This window comes from Oenanthe melanoleuca, chromosome 1A, assembly GCF_029582105.1.
Source record: "Oenanthe melanoleuca isolate GR-GAL-2019-014 chromosome 1A, OMel1.0, whole genome shotgun sequence".
Lineage (NCBI taxonomy): Eukaryota > Metazoa > Chordata > Aves > Passeriformes > Muscicapidae > Oenanthe > Oenanthe melanoleuca.
The window spans coordinates 68,494,347-68,516,218 of NC_079334.1; the positions used below are offsets into that span (position 1 = coordinate 68,494,347).

The 21,872-nt window shown below is 49.9% G+C and overlaps 2 protein-coding genes across 3 annotated transcripts in view; both read left to right on the forward strand.

The window, feature by feature from the left end:
• The first annotated feature begins 228 nt into the window (after positions 1 to 228).
• Positions 229 to 16,458, forward strand: ZC3HC1 (zinc finger C3HC-type containing 1). Of its 2 annotated transcripts, none has more exons than XM_056482319.1 (10): positions 229 to 385; positions 1,567 to 1,677; positions 3,051 to 3,202; positions 8,009 to 8,092; positions 8,794 to 8,921; positions 9,832 to 9,992; positions 11,699 to 11,918; positions 13,245 to 13,454; positions 14,568 to 14,777; positions 16,132 to 16,458. In XM_056482319.1, the coding sequence occupies exons 1-10, from the start codon at positions 240 to 242 to the stop codon at positions 16,198 to 16,200; spliced, it is 1,491 nt and encodes a 496-aa protein (XP_056338294.1). In that variant the 5' UTR covers positions 229 to 239; the 3' UTR covers positions 16,201 to 16,458. The 2 variants fall into 2 exon arrangements, with proteins under 2 accessions (XP_056338294.1, XP_056338295.1); XM_056482320.1 differs by having other exon boundaries at positions 13,248 to 13,454.
• Positions 16,459 to 18,475: 2,017 nt separating this feature from the next.
• Positions 18,476 to 21,872, forward strand: part of UBE2H (ubiquitin conjugating enzyme E2 H) — a 35,737-nt gene continuing 32,340 nt past the window's right edge. The window contains exon 1 of the mRNA XM_056482326.1: positions 18,476 to 18,762. Coding sequence (XP_056338301.1) covers positions 18,710 to 18,762 — 53 coding nt within the window. The 5' untranslated portion in view covers positions 18,476 to 18,709. The remainder of the gene's footprint in view (positions 18,763 to 21,872) is intronic.

The window sequence follows — 21,872 nt, forward strand, 5'->3', positions numbered from 1 at the left end:
TGCTGCTTTGCCATTGCTTTTGCTGTTGCCTTTTGAGACTGATGTGCTTTGTAATAAGATGTGTGTAATAAATAACCTTTTTAACTATTAGCTGCTTTACTTATTTAAGATTACCCGACAAGTAGGAGCCTATAGAGCACCTGGGGGTTAGAAAGAACCCCCTTCAGCTAATCCCGTAAATATCAAGTTTTATTTCTCATTTATAAACCCCGGGGCCGTGACGGGTGGGCGGGGCCAAGATGGCGGCGCCCAGCGGCGGGGGAGCGATGGCGGCGGCGGCCTCGGCCTCAGGGGGGAACCGCGGGCGGCCGCCCCCCGTCACCCCCCGGCAGATCCGCGATCTCATCGATGGCGGCATCGCCACCGAGGGGCCCGGGCCCGGCGGGTGAGGGACAGCGGCGGGAGGGGCGCGCTGGGACCGGGACAGGCCCGGCTGTGTGAGGGGAGGGGGGACTGGGGGCTCGTGAGGGGACTGGGGACCCCTCGGGGTTATTTGGGAGGATTTGCAGCTGGAGGGGATTGGGAGGTGCTGGGAGTTTTTATTGGGGAAGGATAACGGGAAAAGAGAGCTGGGAGCGACTGGGGAGCACTGGGAACTGGGGGTGCTGGGAGGGAGCACTGGTGGGATTGGGGGGCACTGGGAATACTGGAGAGACTCGGGCACTGGGGATACTGGAGAGACTCGGGGGCACTGGGAATACTGGAGAGACTTGGGGGCACTGGGAATATTGGAGAGACTCAGGCACTGGGAATACTGGAGAGACTCAGGGGCACTGGGAATACTGGAGTGACTCGGGGGCACTGGGAATACTGGAGAGACTTGGGGGCACTGGGAATACTGGAGAGACTCGGGCACTGGGGATACTGGAGAGACTCAGGGGCACTGGGAATACTGGAGTGACTCGGGGGCACTGGGAATACTGGAGAGACTCGGGGGCACTGGGAATACTGGAGTGACTGTGGGGAGCTGGGTATACTGGGGGGACTCGGGCACTGGGAATACTGGAGTGACTGTGGGGAGCTGGGAATACTGGAGAGACTGTGGGGCACTGGGAATACTGGAAGGACAAGCAAGCAGCAGTGGGAATAGATTGTGGGGCGCTGGGAGGGCACTGGGGACACTGGGAGGGCACCGGGAGGATACTGGGGACACTGGGAGTGCACTGGGATGATACTGGGGGCAGCCCAGTGAAGTGACCTGTCAAATCCCCATGTCCTTAACTGGCCACGTGCTGATCACACTGGTCACACCTCGGTGGGGCACTGGGAGTGCCAGGGGTTACTGGGGAGACTGGGAGGCACTGGGAGCAATGGGGGCTGAGCTTTGGGGGTGTCTCAGAGGCTCTCTTGTCCCAACCACACCTGAATTTTGGCTCATTTGGAAAGTTCACTGCAATTCAAGGTGCCCTTGGCATTTTATTCACTCATTGTTTTATTAGGAATTAATGAAAAGTTGGGAATGGGGGGCTCTGGAGAAAATCCATGTCAGGAGAAACCTGAGGAGTAGTGGATTAGGAAGTACTCTGTGCTTTTTTTTTTTTTTTTTTTTTTTTTTTTCCCTTTTAGGAAAGACACATCTGACTGCTCAGAGCAAGCTAATGGACCTTCCCAAATGGAGGCTCTGTCCTTGGAGTCTGCCAGCAGGGAAGCTTATTTCAGCAGAGTGGAAACATTCACCATATCCTTTGGGATGCTGGGAATTCCACCTTGGAATTGTGGGGAAAGGGATCCACAGGGATCATTGGTCCAATTTCTGGCCTTGCACAGACATCCCAAAATTCTGCCCTGTCCCTAAAAGGTGTGCAAATGCACCTGGAGCTTTGCCAGGGGAATGCTGAGTTACTCAGCACCCTCTGGGGGAAGAGCCTTTTCCTAAAATCCAACCTTTTTCTAGAATCCCACCTCTTCCTGAAATCCAGCCTTTTCCTAAAATTCCAGCCTTTTTCAGAAATCCAGCCTTTCCAGAATTCCAGCCTCTTCCTAAAATCCAGCCTCTTCCTAAAATGCAACTTTTTCCTGAAATGTAACCTTTTCCCAAAATCCAGCCTCTCCTTAAAATCCAATCTTTTCCTCAAATCCCACCTTCTGCTAAAATCCCATCTTCTCCTGAAATCCAACCTTTTCCTAAAATCCAGTCTTTCCTAAAATCTGGCCTTTTCCTGAAATCCCATCTTTTCCTAAAATCCAGTCTTTCTAGAAATCTAACTTTTTAATGAGATTCTTACCTTTTCCTGAAATCCAACTTTTTCCTAAAATTCAACCTCTTTCTAAAATCCAACCTCTTCCTGAAATCCAGCCTCTTCTTAAAATCCAGCCTTTTCCTCAAATCCCACATGTTCCTAAAACCAGGCCTTTTCTTAAATTCCACCCTTTTCCTAAAATCCAGCATTTTCCAAAATCCCACCTTTTCTGATAACCCAGCCTTTTCCTAAAATCCAACCTTTTTCTAAAATCCAACCTTTTCCTAAAATCCAGCCTTTTCCTAAAATCCCATGTTTTCCTGAAACCCAACCTCATCCTAAAATCCAGCCTTTTCCCAAAATCCAGTCTCTTCTTAAAATCCAACCTTTTCCTCAAATCCCACTTGTTCCTAAAACCAATCCAGCATTTTCCAAAATCCCACCTTTTCTGATAACCCAGTCTTTTCCTGAAATCCAGCCTGTTCTTAAAATCCAACCATTTCCTAAAGTCCAACCTCTTCCTAAAATCCAACCTTTTTCTAAAATCCCACCTTTTCATATAATCCATACTTTTCCTATAATCCAACCTTTTCCTGAAATCCGACCTTTTCCCAAGATCCAGCCTATTCTTAAAATCCCACCTTATAAAATCCACCCTCTTCCTAAAAACCCAATCTTTCCTAAATTCCAGCATTTTCCAAAAATCCCACTTTCTCCTTAAATCCCGCTTTTACCTACACTCCCCTGGCACAGCTCCAGCCATCCCCTGTGTCCTGCCCCTTTGTTTCCCCTCCTGAAGAAACCACATCCCGCTCTCAGAGCTTTCCCCACCCCAAAAAAACTGCCGGGAGTTTCTCCTTGACGCCGGGACCCGCTGAAGTGGGCGGGGAAGCCGCCGTCGCTGTCGCCGCTGGTGTGCGCCCGGTTCGGCTGGCAGAACGTGGAGTGTGACATGCTGCGGTGCTCCAGCTGCCAGGCACATCTGTGCGTGAGCCTGCAGCTGGCCTTCGACCTCAGCAACTGTGAGTGGGGTCGGGGTTGGGGTTTTGGGATTGCAGGATTTGGGGGGTTTGGGGTTTTGGGGTTTTGGGATTGCAGGATTTGGGGATTTTGGGGTTTTGGGGTTTTGGAATTTCAGGGTTTCGGGGTTTTGGGATTTCGGGATTGCAGGATTTGGGGATTTTGGGATTTTGGGGTTTTGGGATTGCAGGATTTGGGGATTTTGGGATTTTGGGGTTTTGGGATTTCAGGATTTCGAGATTTTGGGATTTTGGTATTTTGGGGTTTTGGGATTGCAGGTTTTTGGGGGTTTGGGGTTTTGGGGTTTTGGGATTTTGGGATTTCGGGGTTTTGGGATTTTGGGATTTCGGGGTTTTGGGATTTTGGGATTTGGAGGTTTTGGGATATTGGGATTTCGGCGTTTTGGGATTGCAGGATTCGGGGTTTTGGGATTGTGGGATTTCAGGATTTTGGGGTTTTGGGATTGCAGGATTTGGGGATTTCAGGATTTCGGGATTTTGGGGTTTTGGGATTGCGGGGTTTTGGGATTTCAGGATTTCGAGATTTTGGGGTTTGGGGGTTTTGGGATTTCAGGATTTCGATATTTCAGGATTTTGGTTATTTTGGGCTTGCAGGTTTTTGGGATTTTGGGGTTTCGGGGTTTTGGGATTGCAGGATTTGGGGATTGTGGGATTTCGGGGTTTTGGGACTGCAGGATTTGGGGATTTTGGGGTTTTGGGGTTTTGGGATTTCGGGGTTTTGGGATTGCAGGATTTGGGGATTGTGGGGTTTTGGGGTTTTGGAATTTCAGGGTTTCAGGGTTTTGGGATTGTGAGATTTCGAGATTTTAGGATTTCGGGGTTTTGGGATTTTGGGATTGTAGGATTTGGGGATTTTGGGATTTCGGGGTTTTGGGATTGCAGGATTTGGGGATTTTGGGGTTTTGGGATTGCAGGATTTGGGGGTTTTGGGATTTGGGGGTTTTGGCATTTTGGGATATTGGGATTTCGGCGTTTTGGGATTGCGGGATTTTGGTATTTTTGGCTTGCAGGATTTTGGGATTTGGGGATTTTGGGGTTTTGGGATTGCGGGATTTGGGGATTTTGGGATATTGGGATTTCGGCGTTTTGGGATATTGGGATTTCGGCGTTTTGGGATTGCAGGATTCAGGGTTTTGGGATTGTGGGGTTTTGGGATTGTGGGATTTCAGGATTTTGGGGTTTTGGGATTGCGGGATTTGGGGATTTCAGGATTTCGGGATTTGGGATTGCGGGGTTTTGGGATTTCAGGATTTCGAGATTTTGGGGTTTGGGGGTTTTGGGATTTCAGGATTTCGATATTTCAGGATTTTGGTTATTTTGGGCTTGCAGGTTTTTGGGATTTTGGGGTTTCGGGGTTTTGGGATTGCAGGATTTGGGGATTGTGGGATTTCGGGGTTTTGGGACTGCAGGATTTGGGGATTTTGGGGTTTTGGGATTTCGGGGTTTTGGGATTGCAGGATTTGGGGATTCTGGGGTTTTGGGGTTTTGGGGTTTTGGAATTTCAGGGTTTCGGGGTTTTGGAATTGTGAGATTTCGGGATTTTAGGATTTCGGGGTTTTGGGATTTTGGGATTGCAGGATTTGGGGATTTTGGGATTTCGGGGTTTTGGGATTGCAGGATTTGGGGATTCTGGGGTTTTGGGGTTTTGGGGTTTTGGTATTTCAGGATTTCGAGATTTTGGGATTTTGGTATTTTGGGGTTTTGGGCTTGCAGGATTTTGGGGTTTTGGCATTTTGGGATATTGGGATTTCGGTGTTTTGGGATTGCGGAATTTTGGGGTTTTGGGATTGCGGGATTTTGAGATTTCGGGGTTTTGGGGTTTCGGGGCTTTGGGATTTTTGGATTTCGGGGTTTTGGGATTGCGGGATTTCAGGATTTTGGGGTTTTGGGATTTTGGGATTGTGGGATTTCACGGTTTTGGGGTTTTGGGTTTTTGGGATTGCAGGGTTTCGGGATTGCAAGATTTCGGGGTTTTGGGATTTCAGGATTGCAGGATTTTGGGATTTTGGGACTGCGGGATTGCAGGATTTCAGGGTTTTGGGATTGCAGGATTTCAGGGTTTTGGGATTGCAGGATTTCGGGATTGCGGGATTTTGGGGTTTCGGGGTTTTGGGATTGCAGGTTTTTGGGGTTTTGGGATTTCGGGATTTCCAGGGGTGGTTGGGGGTTTGGGGTGTCTTGGGAAACAGCCAAGGTTTGGGGTGTCTGGGAATTTCAGCCCCAAAATCGGGGAATTCCTGCCCCAAAATCCTGGGAACTCCAAACTTAGAACTCTCAGAATTCCATCCTGAAAACTCTGGGAATTTCAGCCCAAAAATCCTTGGAATTTTAAGACCCTAACCCTGGGAATTCCTGCCCCAAAACCCCAGGAATTCTGGCCCCAAAATCCTGGAAATTTTTGTCTCAAAATCCTGGAATGGATGTTGGGTTTGGGGGAATGGGATAAGCAGTCCTGGTTTGTTGTTGGAGGTGGGTTGGGGTAGGGGAGTTCCAGCTGGGAGGGGTGGTGGGGTTGCAGGGAGAGAGTTGGGAGGGATCTTAAAGCTGCAGGTCCCAGGAATGGTCCCAGGGAATGGTGGTTCCAAGGAATGATGGTTCCAAGGAATTGTTTTCAGGGAATGATGGTCCCAGGGAATGATGATCTCAGGGAATGGTGGTTCCAAGGAGTGATGGTTTCAGGGAATGATTGTTCCAAGGAAAGGAATTATATTTTCAGGGAATTATGGCCCCAAGGAATGATGATCTCAGTGAATGATGATCACAGGGAATGATGGTTCCAAGGAATGATGGTTTAAGGGAATGATGTTTTCAGGGAATGATGATCTCAAGGAATGATAGCCTCAGGGAATGATGGTTCCAAGGAAAGGAATTATGATCTCATGGAATTCTGGCCCCAAGGAATGATGATCTCAGGGAATGATGGCCCTAAGGGATGATGGTTTAAGGGAATGATGATCCCAGGGAATGATGGTTCCAAGGAATGATGATCTCAGGGAATGATGATCACAGGGAATGGTGGTTCTAAGGAATTGTTTTCAGGGAAAGAGGATCTCAGGGAATGATGGTTTCAGGGAATGATGATCCCAGGGAATTATTGTTCCAAGGAATGATGGTCCTAAGGAGTGATGGTTTCAGGGAATGATGATCTCAGGGAATGGTGGTTCTAAGGAATGATGATCTCAAGAAGTGGTAGCCCCAAGGAAAGGAGTTATGTTTTCAGGGAATGATGGTTCCAAGGAATTATGTTTTCAGGGAATGATGGTCCTAGGGAATTATGATCTCAGGGAACAATGGTTTCAGGGAATGATGATCTCAGGGAGTGATAGTTCCAAGGAGTGATGGTTTTAGGAAATGATGGTCTCAGGGAATTATGTTTTCAAGGATTAATGGTCCTAAGGAATGATGGTTCCAAGGAATAATGGTCCCAGGGAATTATAGCCCCAGGAAAGGATGGTTCCAAGGAAAGGAATTATGTTTTCAGGGAATGATGGTTCCAATGAATTGTGTTCAAGAAATGATGATCTCAGGGAATGATGATCCCAGGGAATGATGGTTCTAAGGAATGATGGTGTCTATGGAATGATGGAATTCTTACTGTAAAAAATGTCTTTCTTTATACTGGGATAAAACCTCTCCCAGCACACCCTGTCCCCTCTGCTCCTTGTCCTCTCATGGAAAGGAGACCCTCCATCCTCTCTGTACCCATCCTTTAAGGACTGGGAAACCACAGTGAGGTTCCAAACCTTAAATCAGACCAAGGGGATTATCCAAAACCATCTGAAACACTTTCAGTCTTGGAGCATTGGGAATATTCCAGAATTGGATGATCTTGGTAGAGAAATAATTCCTGATGTTGAGCCTGAGCCTCCCCTGGTGCAGCTCTGAGCCATTCCCATGCTGGAATTCTGTGCCAGTCCTGCCACAGGATTCCAGGGTGAAGAGCTCAGCACTTCCCTTCTCAGAAAGGTGCAGAATTCACCCCTCATCCTCCTTTTCTCCAAACAATCCCAAGGCTCTCAGCCTCTTTCCAGGTTTTCCAGCCATTTCTCCAGCCTTGTTGCCCTCTGGATGCATTTAAGGATCTGAAAATCCTTTTTAAAAATTCTCTTTTAAAACTTTTCTTTCCCAATTCTTGGATCTGCTTCCCTGATCCTCCACTGAACGTTTCTGGTGTGGTGGTTGCTGCTCACTAAGGCTATTCAGGCAGAAATTACATTGTGAGATTTAATTAATAAACTCCTTATTATCCCACAAGGAAATGTCATCCCCACTTCTCAATTTTCCTGGCTGCAGTTCCCCTGGAAGTGAAACACCCTGTTCACATCCCTGCCAGGTGCCATGTGGCTCATGGCAATACTGAGCCTTTCCTTTTGGGTCACTCAGTATCAACATTCCCTGTTTATTCAGATTATCTCTGTTAAATAAACCTTGGCCTAATTATTCCATTGGAAATCACACCAGGTTAGGAAAATCTAAAATAATCAAAAGATTGGGAAGAAAGCATAAAAAAAAAAAAAAAACCTGGGAAAGAAACGATTAGGTTCTGAAAAAGTGAAATTAAATGTCAGATTTTTTTTTTTTTTATCCTTTGGGAGCTCCTGTGCCTGGGAATGGGGAGGATTTTGGCTGTGAGCAGGTGGGACTGCTGAGGTGACATTTGCTGTTCCTGGAATTCCTCTTGGTGGGAAGGGGGAAAGGACTGAAGTGAATTTTCAGGCAGCATCCAAGGGAAATTCTCCCATCCTGCCTTGCTTTTCCTGCCCATTCCCTGTTTTTATTTCCCTGCAGACAAGGAGCGCTGTGAGGAGCTCAGGAGGGCCCTGAGCACTGCCCATGAGAAGTTCTGCTTCTGGCCAGACAGCCCCTGCCCAGGTGGGTGCCTCACATTCCTGCATTATTCTCAATTTTTCCCTCTTTCCATTGTTATTCCTGTCATCACATCCTTTTCCCAGTGGGAATGGTGAAATACAACAGGAAAGCAAATAAAAAATCTCTTTCACCTTAAGGTCATTCCCTTTTATCCTATAACTGCATTTATGTTCCCTATGAGGGAAGAGCCTTTTCCTAAAATCTAGCCTCTTCCTAAAATCCAACCTTTTCCTCCAATCCCTCCTGTTCCTAAAATCAGGCCTTTTCCTCAAATCCCACCTTCTCCCAAAACCCAACCTTTCCTATAATCCTATCTCTTCCTAAAATCCCACCTTCTCCCAAAATTCAGCCTTTTCCTAAAATCCAATCTTTCCTAAAATCTAGCCTTTTCCTGAAATCCAATCTTTTCCTGAAATTGAGTCTTTCCAGAAATCCAAACTTTAAATTAAATTCTTACCTCTTCCTAAAATCCAACCTCTTCCTAAAATCCAACTTTTTCCTAAAATCCAACTTTTTCCTAAAATCCAACCTCTTCCTAAAATCCAACCTTTTCCTAAAATCCAGCCTTTCCAGAAGTCCAGCCTTTTCCTAAATTTTCCTAAAGCTGCATTTAGGTGCAGACCCTGGCTGGGCTGCTGTGCTGCCTTTCCCTGTGGGGTGAGGAGGGGTTGGGAATGCTGAGCACATTTTTTTTTTCTCCCCAGATCGCTTTGCCAGGCTGCTGGTGGATGAGCCCAGAGTTCTCCTCCAGGATTTCCTGGATCGTTTCCAGAGCCTGTGCCAGCTGGAGCTGCAGCTGCCCTCCCTCAGACCAGAAGATCTGAAAAACATGGTGAGTTCCCTCCTGCTCCCAAAATCTGGAGCTTTCCAGGCTTCTGGGAGGATCCTGGGTGCACCCAAAATCAGGAATTTCAACCTCTGTGTGTGTGTGAGTGATGTACTCCCATCTAGTTTTTTTCCCTTGGACATTCCTCATGTGTGGAATTGCCACCAGGGAAACATGTAAAGAGGAGTTTGGGATGGCTCATCAGCTGGGAAGTGTGTGTGGTTCCCACTCTGGACCTTTCCCAGTGTCCAGGCTGTTCTGTGGTGCCTGGGAGAGGGGATTTGGGATCCCACAGATTCCTTTGGGATCTCTCCTTGGCAGCTCCAAGTATTCCATGAGAAGTGGCAGCCCGTGGATCTTCCTTTTAGCTGGGATGCCACACATCTGGAGCCAGGAATCTGGGGCTGGCCTGGACCTGAGGTGTGGGCAGAGGCCTGGGCAGGTGAAGCAGCTCCACAGGCAGGAGGGAAAATCAGGAAAAGCCAGGAACAAGTGTGGAATTGTCACCCTGTAGGGACTGTCCTGGCTTTGCTGTGCTGCAGCCAAGTCTGGCTTGCTGGACACTCCTTGGCCAGGGAACAGATGGCTCTGGGCAGCCAGGAGCTGTGTGGGATCCAGGGAATCTTCATCCATTCAGCACAAGCACAGGCTGGTTTAGGGCTGGTTTAGGGCTGGTTTAGGGCTGGCTGAGCTCAGAAATCCCAAAGAGACTCCCCAAACCACAGCAGGAACCTGTTCCACTGCTTGGGGAAAGGGGCAGATTTCATGGAATGGGGAGCCAGAGGGAAGGAGGACTGCTGTGAGAGATTTTTCCCTATTAACTGGAGCTGGACAATGCAATTCTAGGAGGTGAAAAAAGGATTTTTCTCCATTATTTGGGAGTAAAAACCAATTAATTTATCCCTGTGCTCCACAGTCCCTGACAGAGGAAAGGATCACTCGGCTCCTCCAGCTCATCGAGGAGGAGCTGGAGCACAAAGGAACAGAGGGAGAAAAGACTCCTGGGAAGATTTCCACAGAAATCCTGCAGGTGCAGGTTCCTGCCTGTATCCTGGCACTGTGTGGCTGGACCTGCAGGTGGGCAGGGCTGCAGGGGAGGCCTGGAATGTCCCCCTTGCTCTGGGCTTGCCATGAAACCTGTGGGAGGCTGGAGGGATGTGCAGTGTTCCTCCTGTGCAATGTTCACTATCCCTTTTTTCACTATTTTTGGTGTTTTCCCTCTTTTTCACAACACTCTCACTTCCCTTATTTTACTGTTTTCCTGTTTCCCCTCTTTTTCACCATGCTTCTGCCTACCTGATTTTATTTTCCCTTATTTACTACTCTCCTGCAGTATTTTCCCATTTTCTCTCTTTTTTACCATGCCTCTGCCTACCTGGTTTTATTTTCCCTTTTTTACTACTCTCCTACTTCCTTTGTGTGTTTTTTTTTCCTAATTTCCATTTTTTTAACCATGCTTCTGCCTACCTGATTTTTTTTCCTATTTTCCTCTTTTTTGTGTCATTATTTTCCCATTTTCCCTCTTTTTCACTAGCATCCTGCTTCCCTTATTTAACTATTTTCACACTATTCCATTACATTCCTGCATCCCTTATTTCACCACATTTTTCCCTCTTTTCCCCTCTTTTCCCCTCTTTTCCCTTCTTTTCCCCTCTTGGCAAGGCAAAAAGCAACTGAGCCAGTTTTAATCCTAGAAGGAGTTTAATGGAATTTTTCCCCTGACTTTTCCAAGCCCAGACTTATCCCTGATCACCTTTCCTGACTTTCATCATCCCTGAAAGTGTCCAAGACTGGGTTGGATTGGGCTTGGAGCAGCCTTTGCCTAAGATCCAGCCTTTTCCTAAGATCCAACCTTTTCCTAAGATCCAGCCTTTTCCTAAAATCCTTTCCTTGGGATAGTGGGAGGTGTCCCTAACTGTGAGGGATTGGAATGAGATGATTTTTAAGATCCCTCCCAACCCATCCTGGGATTCTATGAGGATCCTGTGAGGATTCCTGAGAATTTAATGAGGATTCCATTAGGATCCCTTGAGGATCCCATAAGGATTCCATGGGGATCCCATGAGGATTCCTGAGGATCCCATGGGGATTCCATAAGGATCCCATGAGGACCCCACGAGGGTTTCATGAGGATTCCATGAGGATCCCATGATGATTCCTGCGAATCCCATGAGGATTCTGTGAGGATCCCATAACGGTTCCATGAGGATTCCATGGGGATCCTGTGAGGATACCTATGAGGATTCCATGGGGATCTTGTGAGGATACCATAAGGATTCAGTGGTGATCCCATGAGGATTCCTGAGGATTCCATGGTGATCCTGTGACAATCACTTGAGGATTCCTGAGGATCCCACGAGGATCCCACGAGGATCCTGTGACGATCCCCTGAGGATTCCATGGGGATCCCATGAGGATCCTACAAGGATCCTGTAAGGTTTCCATGATGATCCCATGAGGATCATGTGATGATCCTGTGACGATCCCGTGGTGATCCCACGAGGATCCCGTGACGATCCCATGAGGATCCCGTGATGATCCCGTGACAATCTCATGGTGATCCCGTGAAGATTCCATGAGTATCACATGAGGATCCAATAAGGATTCCTGAGGATCCCGTGACAATCCCATGGTGATCCCGTGACGATCCCATGAGGATCCCGTGATGAACCCGTGACGATCTCGTGATGATCCCGTGACGATCCCATGATGATCCCATGACGATCCCATGGTGATCCCGTAAGGATACCATGGTGACCCACGCCTTGTCTCCGTCCCCGCAGCGCCGCCTCCGGCTCCATGAACCTGCCGGTGATCACCTGCTCCCGCTGCATGCGCAGGGTGGGGCTGTGGGGTTTCCAGCAGCTGGAATCTGCTGCAGGCCCTGAGCTGGATTCCTGCAGCTCCAGCAGCTCCGCCCCAGCCGCTCCCGAGCGCTTCCCGCCCGTCCCCACGTCCCCACGCAGGATGCTGACACGGAGCCAGGACCCAGCATCCGAGCAGGTACCTCCTGGCACGGCTGGGTGGTGCAGGGACACTTGGATTGGGTTTTATTTTCTTTTCTTCTTCTTGCCAGAGTCGGGATTAAAAGCTCTAGAGATGGTATTTTTGTGTTTGGACTCAGATGTTTATTCATTCTTATCCGTGTTAGAGTTTAGCCAACAAGCTAAAAATGGTGAAATGTTACCTATCTCTCCTGTTACAAGGTCTTTTAAACTTAAACTGCCCAATTATTTTTACTTTTGACTCAATGACCAAACACCCATGACCCACAGTGCAGCACTTTTTATCCAATTTAACAAAATCCCACCTAGACCCATGAAGGAGAAGGTGAAGAAGAAAGAAACCTCCACCCTAAAACCTCCATCTTTCTTTTTATATATTGCTATATTCTAAACCCCCAAATTCTAAATTTTTCACGCTGTGATATTACACACTTCTATTCAAACTGCACACCAGTGATTTTAGTTCTGTCGTTCCATTTTGGAAGCCTTCTCCAGGTTAAAAGCAGTGTTTTCTTGTAGGTCTGTGCCTGTCAGCACAGAAAGTCTAAAATTCTCACTATCCAGGATTCCAACACACTTAGCCAACTCCAGGTGCTCCAAATCCTGAGCTGTCCTCATCCAAATCCAGTGGACACATCCTTGTGGTGGGAAGGGCTCCTGTGGGATGGCCAAGGAGGGTTGGAGCTGACCAAGACCCCCTTGGTGTGATTTACCAAAATAAGAGTATTGGTCTAACACAGATACTCAACTGTGACAGACAGAAGACTCTCTAACAATTTACAGTTACAAAGTGAATGCTTTTGTAAGGTAATCCTCTGATACACACTGCAAAATCACAGGTGATCACAGAGTCTATTTATTGACAAAAGATTCAAATAAATACATATTGATAATAACAGCCCCTCCTATCCCCTCCTTCCTATGGTAATTAGCTTGAATAGATATTAAGCACTGATTGACTTCTTAAATTAAGTCTGGGGTCATTTTTGTGGGGAGGGGTCTTAAAAGGAGGAAGTAAGGTGAGTCTTCCTCACCCTAAACTCTCAAATACAAATGATTTCTGGGGACAGTCCAGTTTTTCAAAGAATGAATTTCTGGTTGCATTGTTTATGTTCCTTTGGGTCTGCTCACTAGTTTCATCTTTTCCCATTGCAAGCCCAGCTGAGCAAACATAAAATGCCAGACAACCAATTATTTAAGTTTCAGATAACTATTCCTTTCTAAAATCTAACTTTTAATTATTTTTAGCAAGCTAACTAAAATCTGAATTTTCTAAGATGAGTGTTTCAGGTGAGCATTAATGAATCCCTGATTTCCCCCTCAGCAGCACGAGAAGAGCCCATCCCCAGCCGTGTCCCGCCCCAGGGGCTGGGATTCCCCCAGCTCCATGGACAGGGGTGAGCTGGATGTGAGCAGCCCTGCCCTGAGGAGCCGCCCTGTCACCAGGAGCATGGGACAAGGGGACACCATGGAGGTGCCATCGAGTCCCGTGCGCAGGGCCAAGCGGGCGCGGCTCTGCTCCTCCAGCAGCTCGGTGAGTCACCCACACAGTGCTCCTCAGCCCTCTGGTGAGTTCCTTGGTGTCCTGGTGTGAAGGACAGGTGTCTGACAAGAAAGGCAGAAAACTTCTCTTTGAGGTTATCTTTGAACCCCCTTCCTCCAAATTATTATCATTTTGAAATTAAGGGGCTCTCAGGCAGAGAGATGAGAATTAGGAATAACAGTTCTTTACTAGGAAAATTAAAATAGAAATGCAGTATTACACAGAACAATCCCAACCCCTGCCAGAGTCAGAATCCAAGCTGACACCCGTCAGTCAGTCAGGGTGTTGGCACAGTCCCATTCAATGGTGGCTGCATCCTCCTGCAGGGGCAGATGTGGTTCAGCTGGAGCAGTGCTCCTGGAGAAGGTGCAGTTTCCTCTGAAGGTGCAGGGATGATGTAGAAGGGTCTATAGAATGGAATGATGTAATTTTATCAGTCATGCCCTGGGACTCAATGGCCATTAAAAGGAGATATCTCGTGGAATGAGGATAGTTTGTGGAAAAGATAAAGAAAACTGTCCTACCTGGTTTTAACACCTGCCCCATTAACAGAAGATGTCTCCCACAGAGATAAAGATCACTGCTCCACCTGGTTAAAAAGGTGATAAAATACACACTGCTGGTCACATCCTGCTTTGCAAGCCAAAACAGTCCTCTGGAAAGGTGTAGTTTTCCTCTGAAGGTGCAGGGATGATGTGCAAAGGTCTGGTTTTCCTCTGGAATGCAGTGGAAAGAAGGTGCCTTGGTGTCCAAAATGTCAGTTTTTATCTGGGTAGGAAAGGCTTGGCTCCTCCCCTGGCTGGAGCATCTCCCAGTGGGATGATGGAATTTTATCAGTCATGCCCTGGGACTCAATGGCCATGAACAGGAGATATCTCCTGGAGGGAGGATGGGCTGTGGGAAAGATAAAGATGATTGCCCAGCTGGTTTAAAGATGGCCCATGAGCAGATAATGTGTGCCAGGAGATCAGGGGCACTGCAACAGATGGGGACAGAATTCACATTGCTGGGCACATCCTGTATTGCAGCCCAAGACACCCTGTAACCAGCTCAGGGCTGAGATCCCATTGTTGTGTCCCTTCTCTGTCACCTCCTCACTTGCAGGACACTTCCTCGAGGAGCTTCTTTCACCCCAGCTCCCAGCACCGGGACTGGTGTCCCTGGGTCAGCACTGGGGAGGGAGAGGAGTCCCTGCAGGATTCTGCATCCCAGACAGAGAAGGAGCCTGGCAAGGCCGAGCCAGGATGGGAAGTGGTGCTGAAGAGGCTCCTTGGCATCCAAAAATGTGACACAGTGCCTGAAACAGAGCCAGTGGTGAGCCTGGGGTATCCCAAACCTTAATGCTGCTTGTCCAGGCAGCAAAAATTTGGGCTGGGTGGGCTTTGTTTGGGATGAACATGAGCTCAGGCAGGTGACAAGGACCAAGCTGCAGATCCTGAGCTCTGGCTCCATCCAAGGCCAGGCTGTGCTGGAGCTGCTGGAGGGCAGCTATAAATAACATCCCTGAGCTTGGCACTGCCCAAGATCCAGTTTCATTCCGTGTCCCCAGAACTCCTCTCTGCAGCCATCCCAATTCCTGGCTCCAGGCTCTTGGATTGCCACGTTTGCCAAGCCAGGGGAGCAGAGCTGAGGCCACAACTCCCTCCCTGTGTAGCTGTGGAGCAGCTGCTGCCTCCCTGGATCTCATTATCCACTTGGATTCCTCCTGCCAGCTCCTTCCTGCTTGGAGCATTCCTGTTTCAGGATTTGTCCTGGGGGTTTCTGTCATTTGTGTCCCCAGCAGGTCCCTTCTAGTGGGAGGTGTCCCTGCCCACAGCAGGGGGTTGGAACTGAAATCTTTAAGGTCTCTTCCAACCCAAACCATTCCATGATTTTCTGATTCTGCCATGTGCCAGGGAAGCTCCAGATGGTCCAGCAGGACCAGTCACAAGTCAGAGACACCAGACCCAGCTGGAGCAGGGGATGCTTGGGGTCCCTTCCTGCTTTTTGGGGTCCCTTCCTGCTTTTTGGAGTCCCTTTCCTGCCCCTTGAGATCCTTTCTGCTTTTTGAGGTCTCTTTTTGCTTTTTGGGGTTCCTTTTTGCTTTTTAGGGTTCCTTTTTGCTTTTTGGGGTTCCTTCCTGCTTTTTGGGGTTCCTTTTTGCTTTTTGGGGTCCCTTCCTGCTTTTTGGAGCCCTTTTCTGCTTTTGGAATCCCTTCCTGCTTCTTGGGATCCCTTCCTGCTTTTTGGACTCCTTACCTGCTTTTTGGGATCCCTTTCTGTTTTTTGTGGTCCCTTCCTGATTTTTGGAGTCTCTTTCTGCCTTTGCAGTTCCTTCCTGCTTTTTGGGGTCTCTTTCTACTTTTCGGGCTCCTTTCCTGCTTCTTGAGCTCCTTTCCTGCATTTTTGGAGTCCCTTTTTGCTTTTTTTGGAGTCCCTTTTTGCTTTTTGGGGTATTTTCCTGCTTTTTGTGATCCCTTCCTGCTTCTTGCTTGCAGTCTCCTTATTTTGCCCTCCAGCTAGCAATTTGGGATCATGAAAACAAGGAACAAACTGCTGTCCCCATCCAGCTGGGATATTTTGGATGATTTTTTTTGCTGCAGTTTCCCTCCTGCCCTTTGCCTGTGGCAGCTGCAGCTCCTTCTCCAGCACCCTGACCTCTGGCTGTCTCTGTCCCCATCTCTTCCAGAGTCTCTCAGAGAAATCCTGCAAGGTGTTCAGAATTTTCAGGCAGTGGGAGAGCCTGGATTCCTCCTGAGCAGCAGCATGGGGACATCATGAGAGAGCCAAACCTCTCTGTGGTTGCTGCAGCAGGAAGAGGATCTGAGGAAGTTCTGCTCAAACAGAGCCCTGACCACACTGGATCACCTTCTCCTGCCTTCACCAACTGCTGCTGTGTCCCTCAGCTCTGAGGGATGTGCCAGGGACACGTGGGGTGGCACTGTCCCCTCGTCACCCCCGTGGTGTCCAGCTGGAAGGGACACCAGGTGGGAATAAACATTTCAGTTTTATTGTTTTTTTCTTTTTCCTGCTTGCTGGCTTGGTGCTTTTTTTTTTTCCCCCAGGGCAGGAGGAGGTGTAGCTGCTCATTGGGATGCTCATTATGGGATCAACACCTGGCTGCCTCCCTGTTTCCCATTCCACATTTTATTGTCTCCTGTTCTGGGCATTTTTGCATTGTCTCAATCCTCTGGCTGATAGCCAGTTTGGGGTGATAAATCCCCCAGGTTGGAGCCAAAACCTGGGGAAAAATGAGTTTCCATCCATTGGGCTGCTTGGGAAGGGAGTGGTGCCATCTGCATCCTTGAGGATATTGGGGAAGGAGCTTTGGGAAGGGCTGAGGTTCCACACACAGCCTGGCACAACTTCACTGCAGGTCTGTGAATGACAGGGATTTGTCATTCCTTTTTTATTTATTTTTTTGGGGGGAAAGGATTTCCTGCCTCCATTTCCTCAGCCCCAGCTCTCAGGTTTCATCTGTCCCATCCCCTTGGGTGGATTTTGGGATTCTGGCTGCCCTGTGCCTGGGAATGCCTTGGGCAGGGCTGATCCCAGCTCTCCCTGAACCCCAAAACTTGGGGTTTCTCCTGGGATCCACCATTTTGGGGTACTGCCCTCTGGGGCAGGAGTGCCACAGGAAGCAGCAGGGCCTGAATTTGGGGGGATTCCCTTCCTTTCCTAAGGGGGTTCTAATTAGGGGGCCCTAATGAGGGGCTGCTTCACCCCATGGCCCTGCTGGGTGGAGATGGGGATACCCCCAGTCCTGGGAAGTGCCTGGGATGGAAGAGCCCCTTTTCCAGCTGCCTGGACCCACAGCCCCCCATGGTTCCCCATTCCTTACAGCTCCCTGGAACTTTGCTTGCCCATTTCCAGTGGTTTCCAGCAATTTCCTATGACTCCCTGCATTCCCTATCCATGGATTCTCCTGGATCTCCCCCACATCTCCATTTTGCTCTGTTGAATCATGGGATGCACCCAATCCTGGGAGGATGAAATTCCCATTCCAAGGAGGGAAAGGCCAGCCACAGCCCCTCCATCCCAATTTCCACACTGGAGAATGCTCAGAGGATCCCCAAAATTCCCTCAGCACCCACATTCCAAAGTTTGGGTGCTGTAAGAGTGGCCTTAAGGTATCCCAGAAAGGAGCAGGGTGCTGTTTGTACTCCCTGATATCCTGGAATAATCCCTGTTGCAAAAAAAATGGAATATAAGCATTCCAAGAAATGATGGTAAAATCCTAATTTTCCCTGTCCAGTTCTCCCATCTGCTTGGAACCAGTCAGGGAATACTGTGGCCTGGGAAATACAGGATTCTCTATCCCAAATTTTCCAGCTGCTCTGGTCAAATATGCCAAATTCCCTCCTGGAATGTGGGGTGTGGGTTTGAGTCCCCTCAGGTGCTGTCACCTCCTGCCCCTGCCAGGCTCAGGGCATGTTGGGACATTAAATGGAGGAGTTTTTTGGGATTCTTTGGCTGTGTCTCCTCTCCACAGGGGCAGGAAACAGCAGGGCAGATTTATGGGATGATGATGGGGTCAGGAATGTGGGGTGGGGAGGTTTGGGTGACACCCATTAGTGCTGTCATCACTCAGGTGGGTAAACTGAGGCACCAGGAAATGTTTTACCACTGTCACAGAGGAAATCCGGAATGGTGACTCCTGCTGCCACATTCCTGCTTGGATTGGACAGGATGGCCATGGGCTAAATCCATATTCTCTGGGGTGGTTCCCTGATCCTGATGGGAATGGGAAAAGGCCATGGTGGGAATAGGCAAAAGGGGGATAAGAGGAGTGTCAGAAGCCGTGGAGACACAAGGAATACGGGGAATTGCGGGAAACATTGGAAAAGGAAGAACTGGAATTTGCGGCCCCAGCGCGGCCTCGAACCCGCTGCCCATCAATCATTTCGCCCTTCCACCTCCCCCGCGCGGAACTACAACTCCCGGCGTGCCTCGGGGCCGGCGGAGCGTTGAGGGCGCGGCCAATGGCAGCGCCGCGGGGCGGTGACGTCACCGCGGGTGACGTCAGGGGTCCAGAGAGAGGCTGGGGCAGAGGCGGCCGGAGCGGCTGAGGGAGCGCGAGCGGCGCGGGGGGGGGGCCCTGTCGGCGACAGCGGCGACAGCGGCGACAGGAGCGGCGACAGCGACAGCGGCGGGTCCCAGCGCCTCGCGGCCCGGCGCTCCCCCGCTCCTCTCGGCGCCGGGCGGCCCCGGCCCGCGGCGGCGGCGCTGACAGCCCGCCCGGAGCCCCGGGGGCGGCCGCGGCCACCATGTCGTCCCCCAGCCCGGGCAAGAGGCGGATGGACACCGACGTGGTCAAGCTGTATCCTTGTCGTGCCCCCCCTTTTCCCGGGCCCACGGGGGACGAGGATTCCCCCCTTGCCCCCCCACGGCCGGGCCTGCAGAGGGGTTGGGAGGGCGGGGGGCACCGGGGACCCCCCCCGCCCCAAATCCCCCCATTCGCAGCCCCTCGGCCTCTCCCCGGAGCTGGGGGTCGGATCTGCCCCCCCTGCCCACCAGGGGAGGCCTAACCCCCCCTTTGGGCTGTATTTTGGGGTTTATCCCCCTCTGTGGCGCTGGGGGTGTCTCCGCAGACCCCCCCCTTGGTGATGCCCCCCCAATCTGGGTGCCCCGCACCCCCCTTTTGCCTCTTTGGGGAGAGCAGTTCCAGCAGGCACAGCCCAAAGAAAGGCTTTTGTGGGGTTTATTATGATTATTTATTCCCCCATTTCACCCCGCGGTTCACGAAGCTTCTGGTGCCGGCTTAGGGATTTAATTTTTTGGGGAGGACGGGGGGGTCCCTCGGGGTCTGGTTCGACAGACCCAGGGGTGGGTGAAGGGCATCAGGGCCCAAGCCTGTCTCCCAAGAGGTTTATGTAACCCTCCAGGTTTGGTTAGGCTTTATTACTTTTTATTTTTGCCTTTCTTCCTTCATAGATCTGTTTATATTTTTCCTCCTTGTTTTTATTCCTGGCCCTTTATGGGGCGGTGAATCCCTTTTTTTTTTTTTTTTTTTTTTTTTTTTTCTCTCTGTCTGGAGAGTGGGTGGCGTTGAAAAATACCATTGGGAATTGGGTTCTAGGATTGTTTTATTAATAGTTTTTGTTTACAAGGTGGCGGTGTGAGCCGGGAAAGGGTAGGAATGACAAAAGTGGATGAAATGTTTCTCGGATCTGTCGCCTGAACCTCTCTCAGCAGGATTTGGGGCTGGTGGCTCTGCCCTGGAGGTGCCCAGGGGTCGAGGAACGAGTCTGATTTAGTTCCCAGAGAGAGATAAACAAACTTATCAGGATTTGGTGGTGTTTTTTTGGAAGGGGGGGAGGAGGGAGGAGCAGCAGCAGCGCTCCTGTTTGTGGCTTATCGAAGGAAACTTGTCTGACGTTCGCCCAGCGCCTTTCTCCCCACAAAGCTGCTCTCGGTGTATTTTTCGCCCTGTTTTGAAGCAAATAGGAAATGAGTCCTGATGGTGCTCGAATCGGAGCTATTTTTATCCGGGGGTTTAAAGTTACACACATGTCAGACTCCGCCAATTGCGATCGATGCTTAATCGCACCGGGAGGAGGGTCGGGAATTCCAGCTGTTTAGTGAGGGGGGAAAACCTTTCTTAGGGATACCCTGAAAACACCTCTGGGCCTGACAGGGCCCGACCTGATCGGCTGCTGCTCTGTTTCCCTTTCCCCTCCCCCTCTCTTTTCCTTTTTTTTTTTTTTTTTTCTTTCCTTTCTTTCTTTCTTTCCCTTTTTTGTTCGGTTCCTTGCCGGCTTCTCCAGCGATCGCAGCATTTTGGAGGACAAAGAGCAGGTTTTTCCCTGCGAAGTGTGTTTCTAGGAGCTGGGTAGGTAGAAATCCCCGAATATCTGGGATTCCTCTCGGTGCTTGGGGAGTTTCCTGCTCTGTTCTTTCTGCCCCCTGACAAAATGGCTTTTCCAAAAGCAAAGCCCTTGTTGTCGGCTCCGTTTTTTTCCTTGTTTTCCGAGGGGTGAGGGTTAGAGCAGTCGGTCTCCTGCGGACAACAAACTTAGGAAGTTGGATGTGTCAGATGACTCCTCACCACTCCTCCCTCGCTCCCTCCCTCCCTCCCCAGCCTTTTTTTGTTTGTCTGCCTGACTCGCCCGGGGTGAGCAGCTCGCTAGGCCCCGGCTCCCCAGACGCTTCCCTGGGGAATCTCCCCCTCTGGATCTCAAATCATCAGCGTCTCCTTTGAGACGTGGCAGCCAGCAAGGTCTCGGTGGTGGCCAGAGGAGAAGGGACTCTGAAGGAATGTGCTCCTCCTGGGGCTTTCAGGGTTTTGTTGCCGTGTAGGGTTTTTGTTTGGGTTTGTTTTTTTTTTTTTTTTGCTGCCATTTTCATTACTGTTTCCCTTTTCATCCCCTTTCCACGTCTCCAACAGAGAATAATAGTGTGGATTTATGGCCTGCCAAGGGCTACCTTTCCCAGTGGGGAGGGGGCACCGAGCAGGGTGAATAACACTCCTGCCTTCTCCTGCTCTGACAGGTTTAGGAGCCGAGCAAGGTCTTTTTATGATTCCTATTTTCAATCCTAACACGTCCGTGTCCTTTTGTGGATGCCTCGTTGTGAGGAGGGGAGGGGAGAGGTGGCTGCTCTCTCTCCGTGGGGCTGCAGGAAGGGCAGAGCTCTGGAACTGATGTTTAATAATCTCCTGCTCCAACTCCCGGCACTCATTGTCTCCCTCTGACTGGGTTTGTGGTGCTGAGGCTGGAAAAGAGAATCATAATCTGTAATAATTGATCATAAATCCCCGTTTTGGGGGGCTCCAGCCAAAGTTTCCTGAGTAACCTGTGACCTTTCAGAGTAGGGTTTTTGCAGGAAGGCTGTGTGCTCCCCAGTGGCCTGGAATCACAGGGTTATCCCACTGGGAAACCCCCAGACCCCATACCGGCCTCTCCGGGTATCTCCCCCCCTGAGAACACCAGACTGGGGGCTCCCCTTTGTGTCCCCCCCAGTTTTGGGGCGAGTGCCAGCCTCGCAGCCGTGTTTGCAGGGGAAAGGCCTCGATCTCTCCCAACTCCACGGATTGGCTGCTCTGTTACTACCCGGAAACCGGGCCCGGGGCGGAGCGAGGCTGCAGCTGATGGGGAGCCCCTGCCAGGCTGTTTACACCCTGGGGGACCCACCCCAGCACCCGCATCCCCCCAAACCGCAGCCCTGCTTCCCCTTCCAGCCCCAGGCTTCATTGTTCCACGGCAGTTTACTTAGTTTATTTAGTGCTGATTTATTTTCCTCCTTTTGTGGAGCAACGCTGCTGGCTGGGTTTGTAGTCCCCGAGCTCTATTTTTAAGCTGGTAAAGGGAAGCGTCACCCTGTTTTGTGCCTGAAAGGAATTATAAATAGTGGGCAGCTTTGTTTGAATGTCCCTGTGCTGCCCAGTTTGCAGAGCTGGGGGTTTGGGACTGTAACTCACAGTGTGTTGCA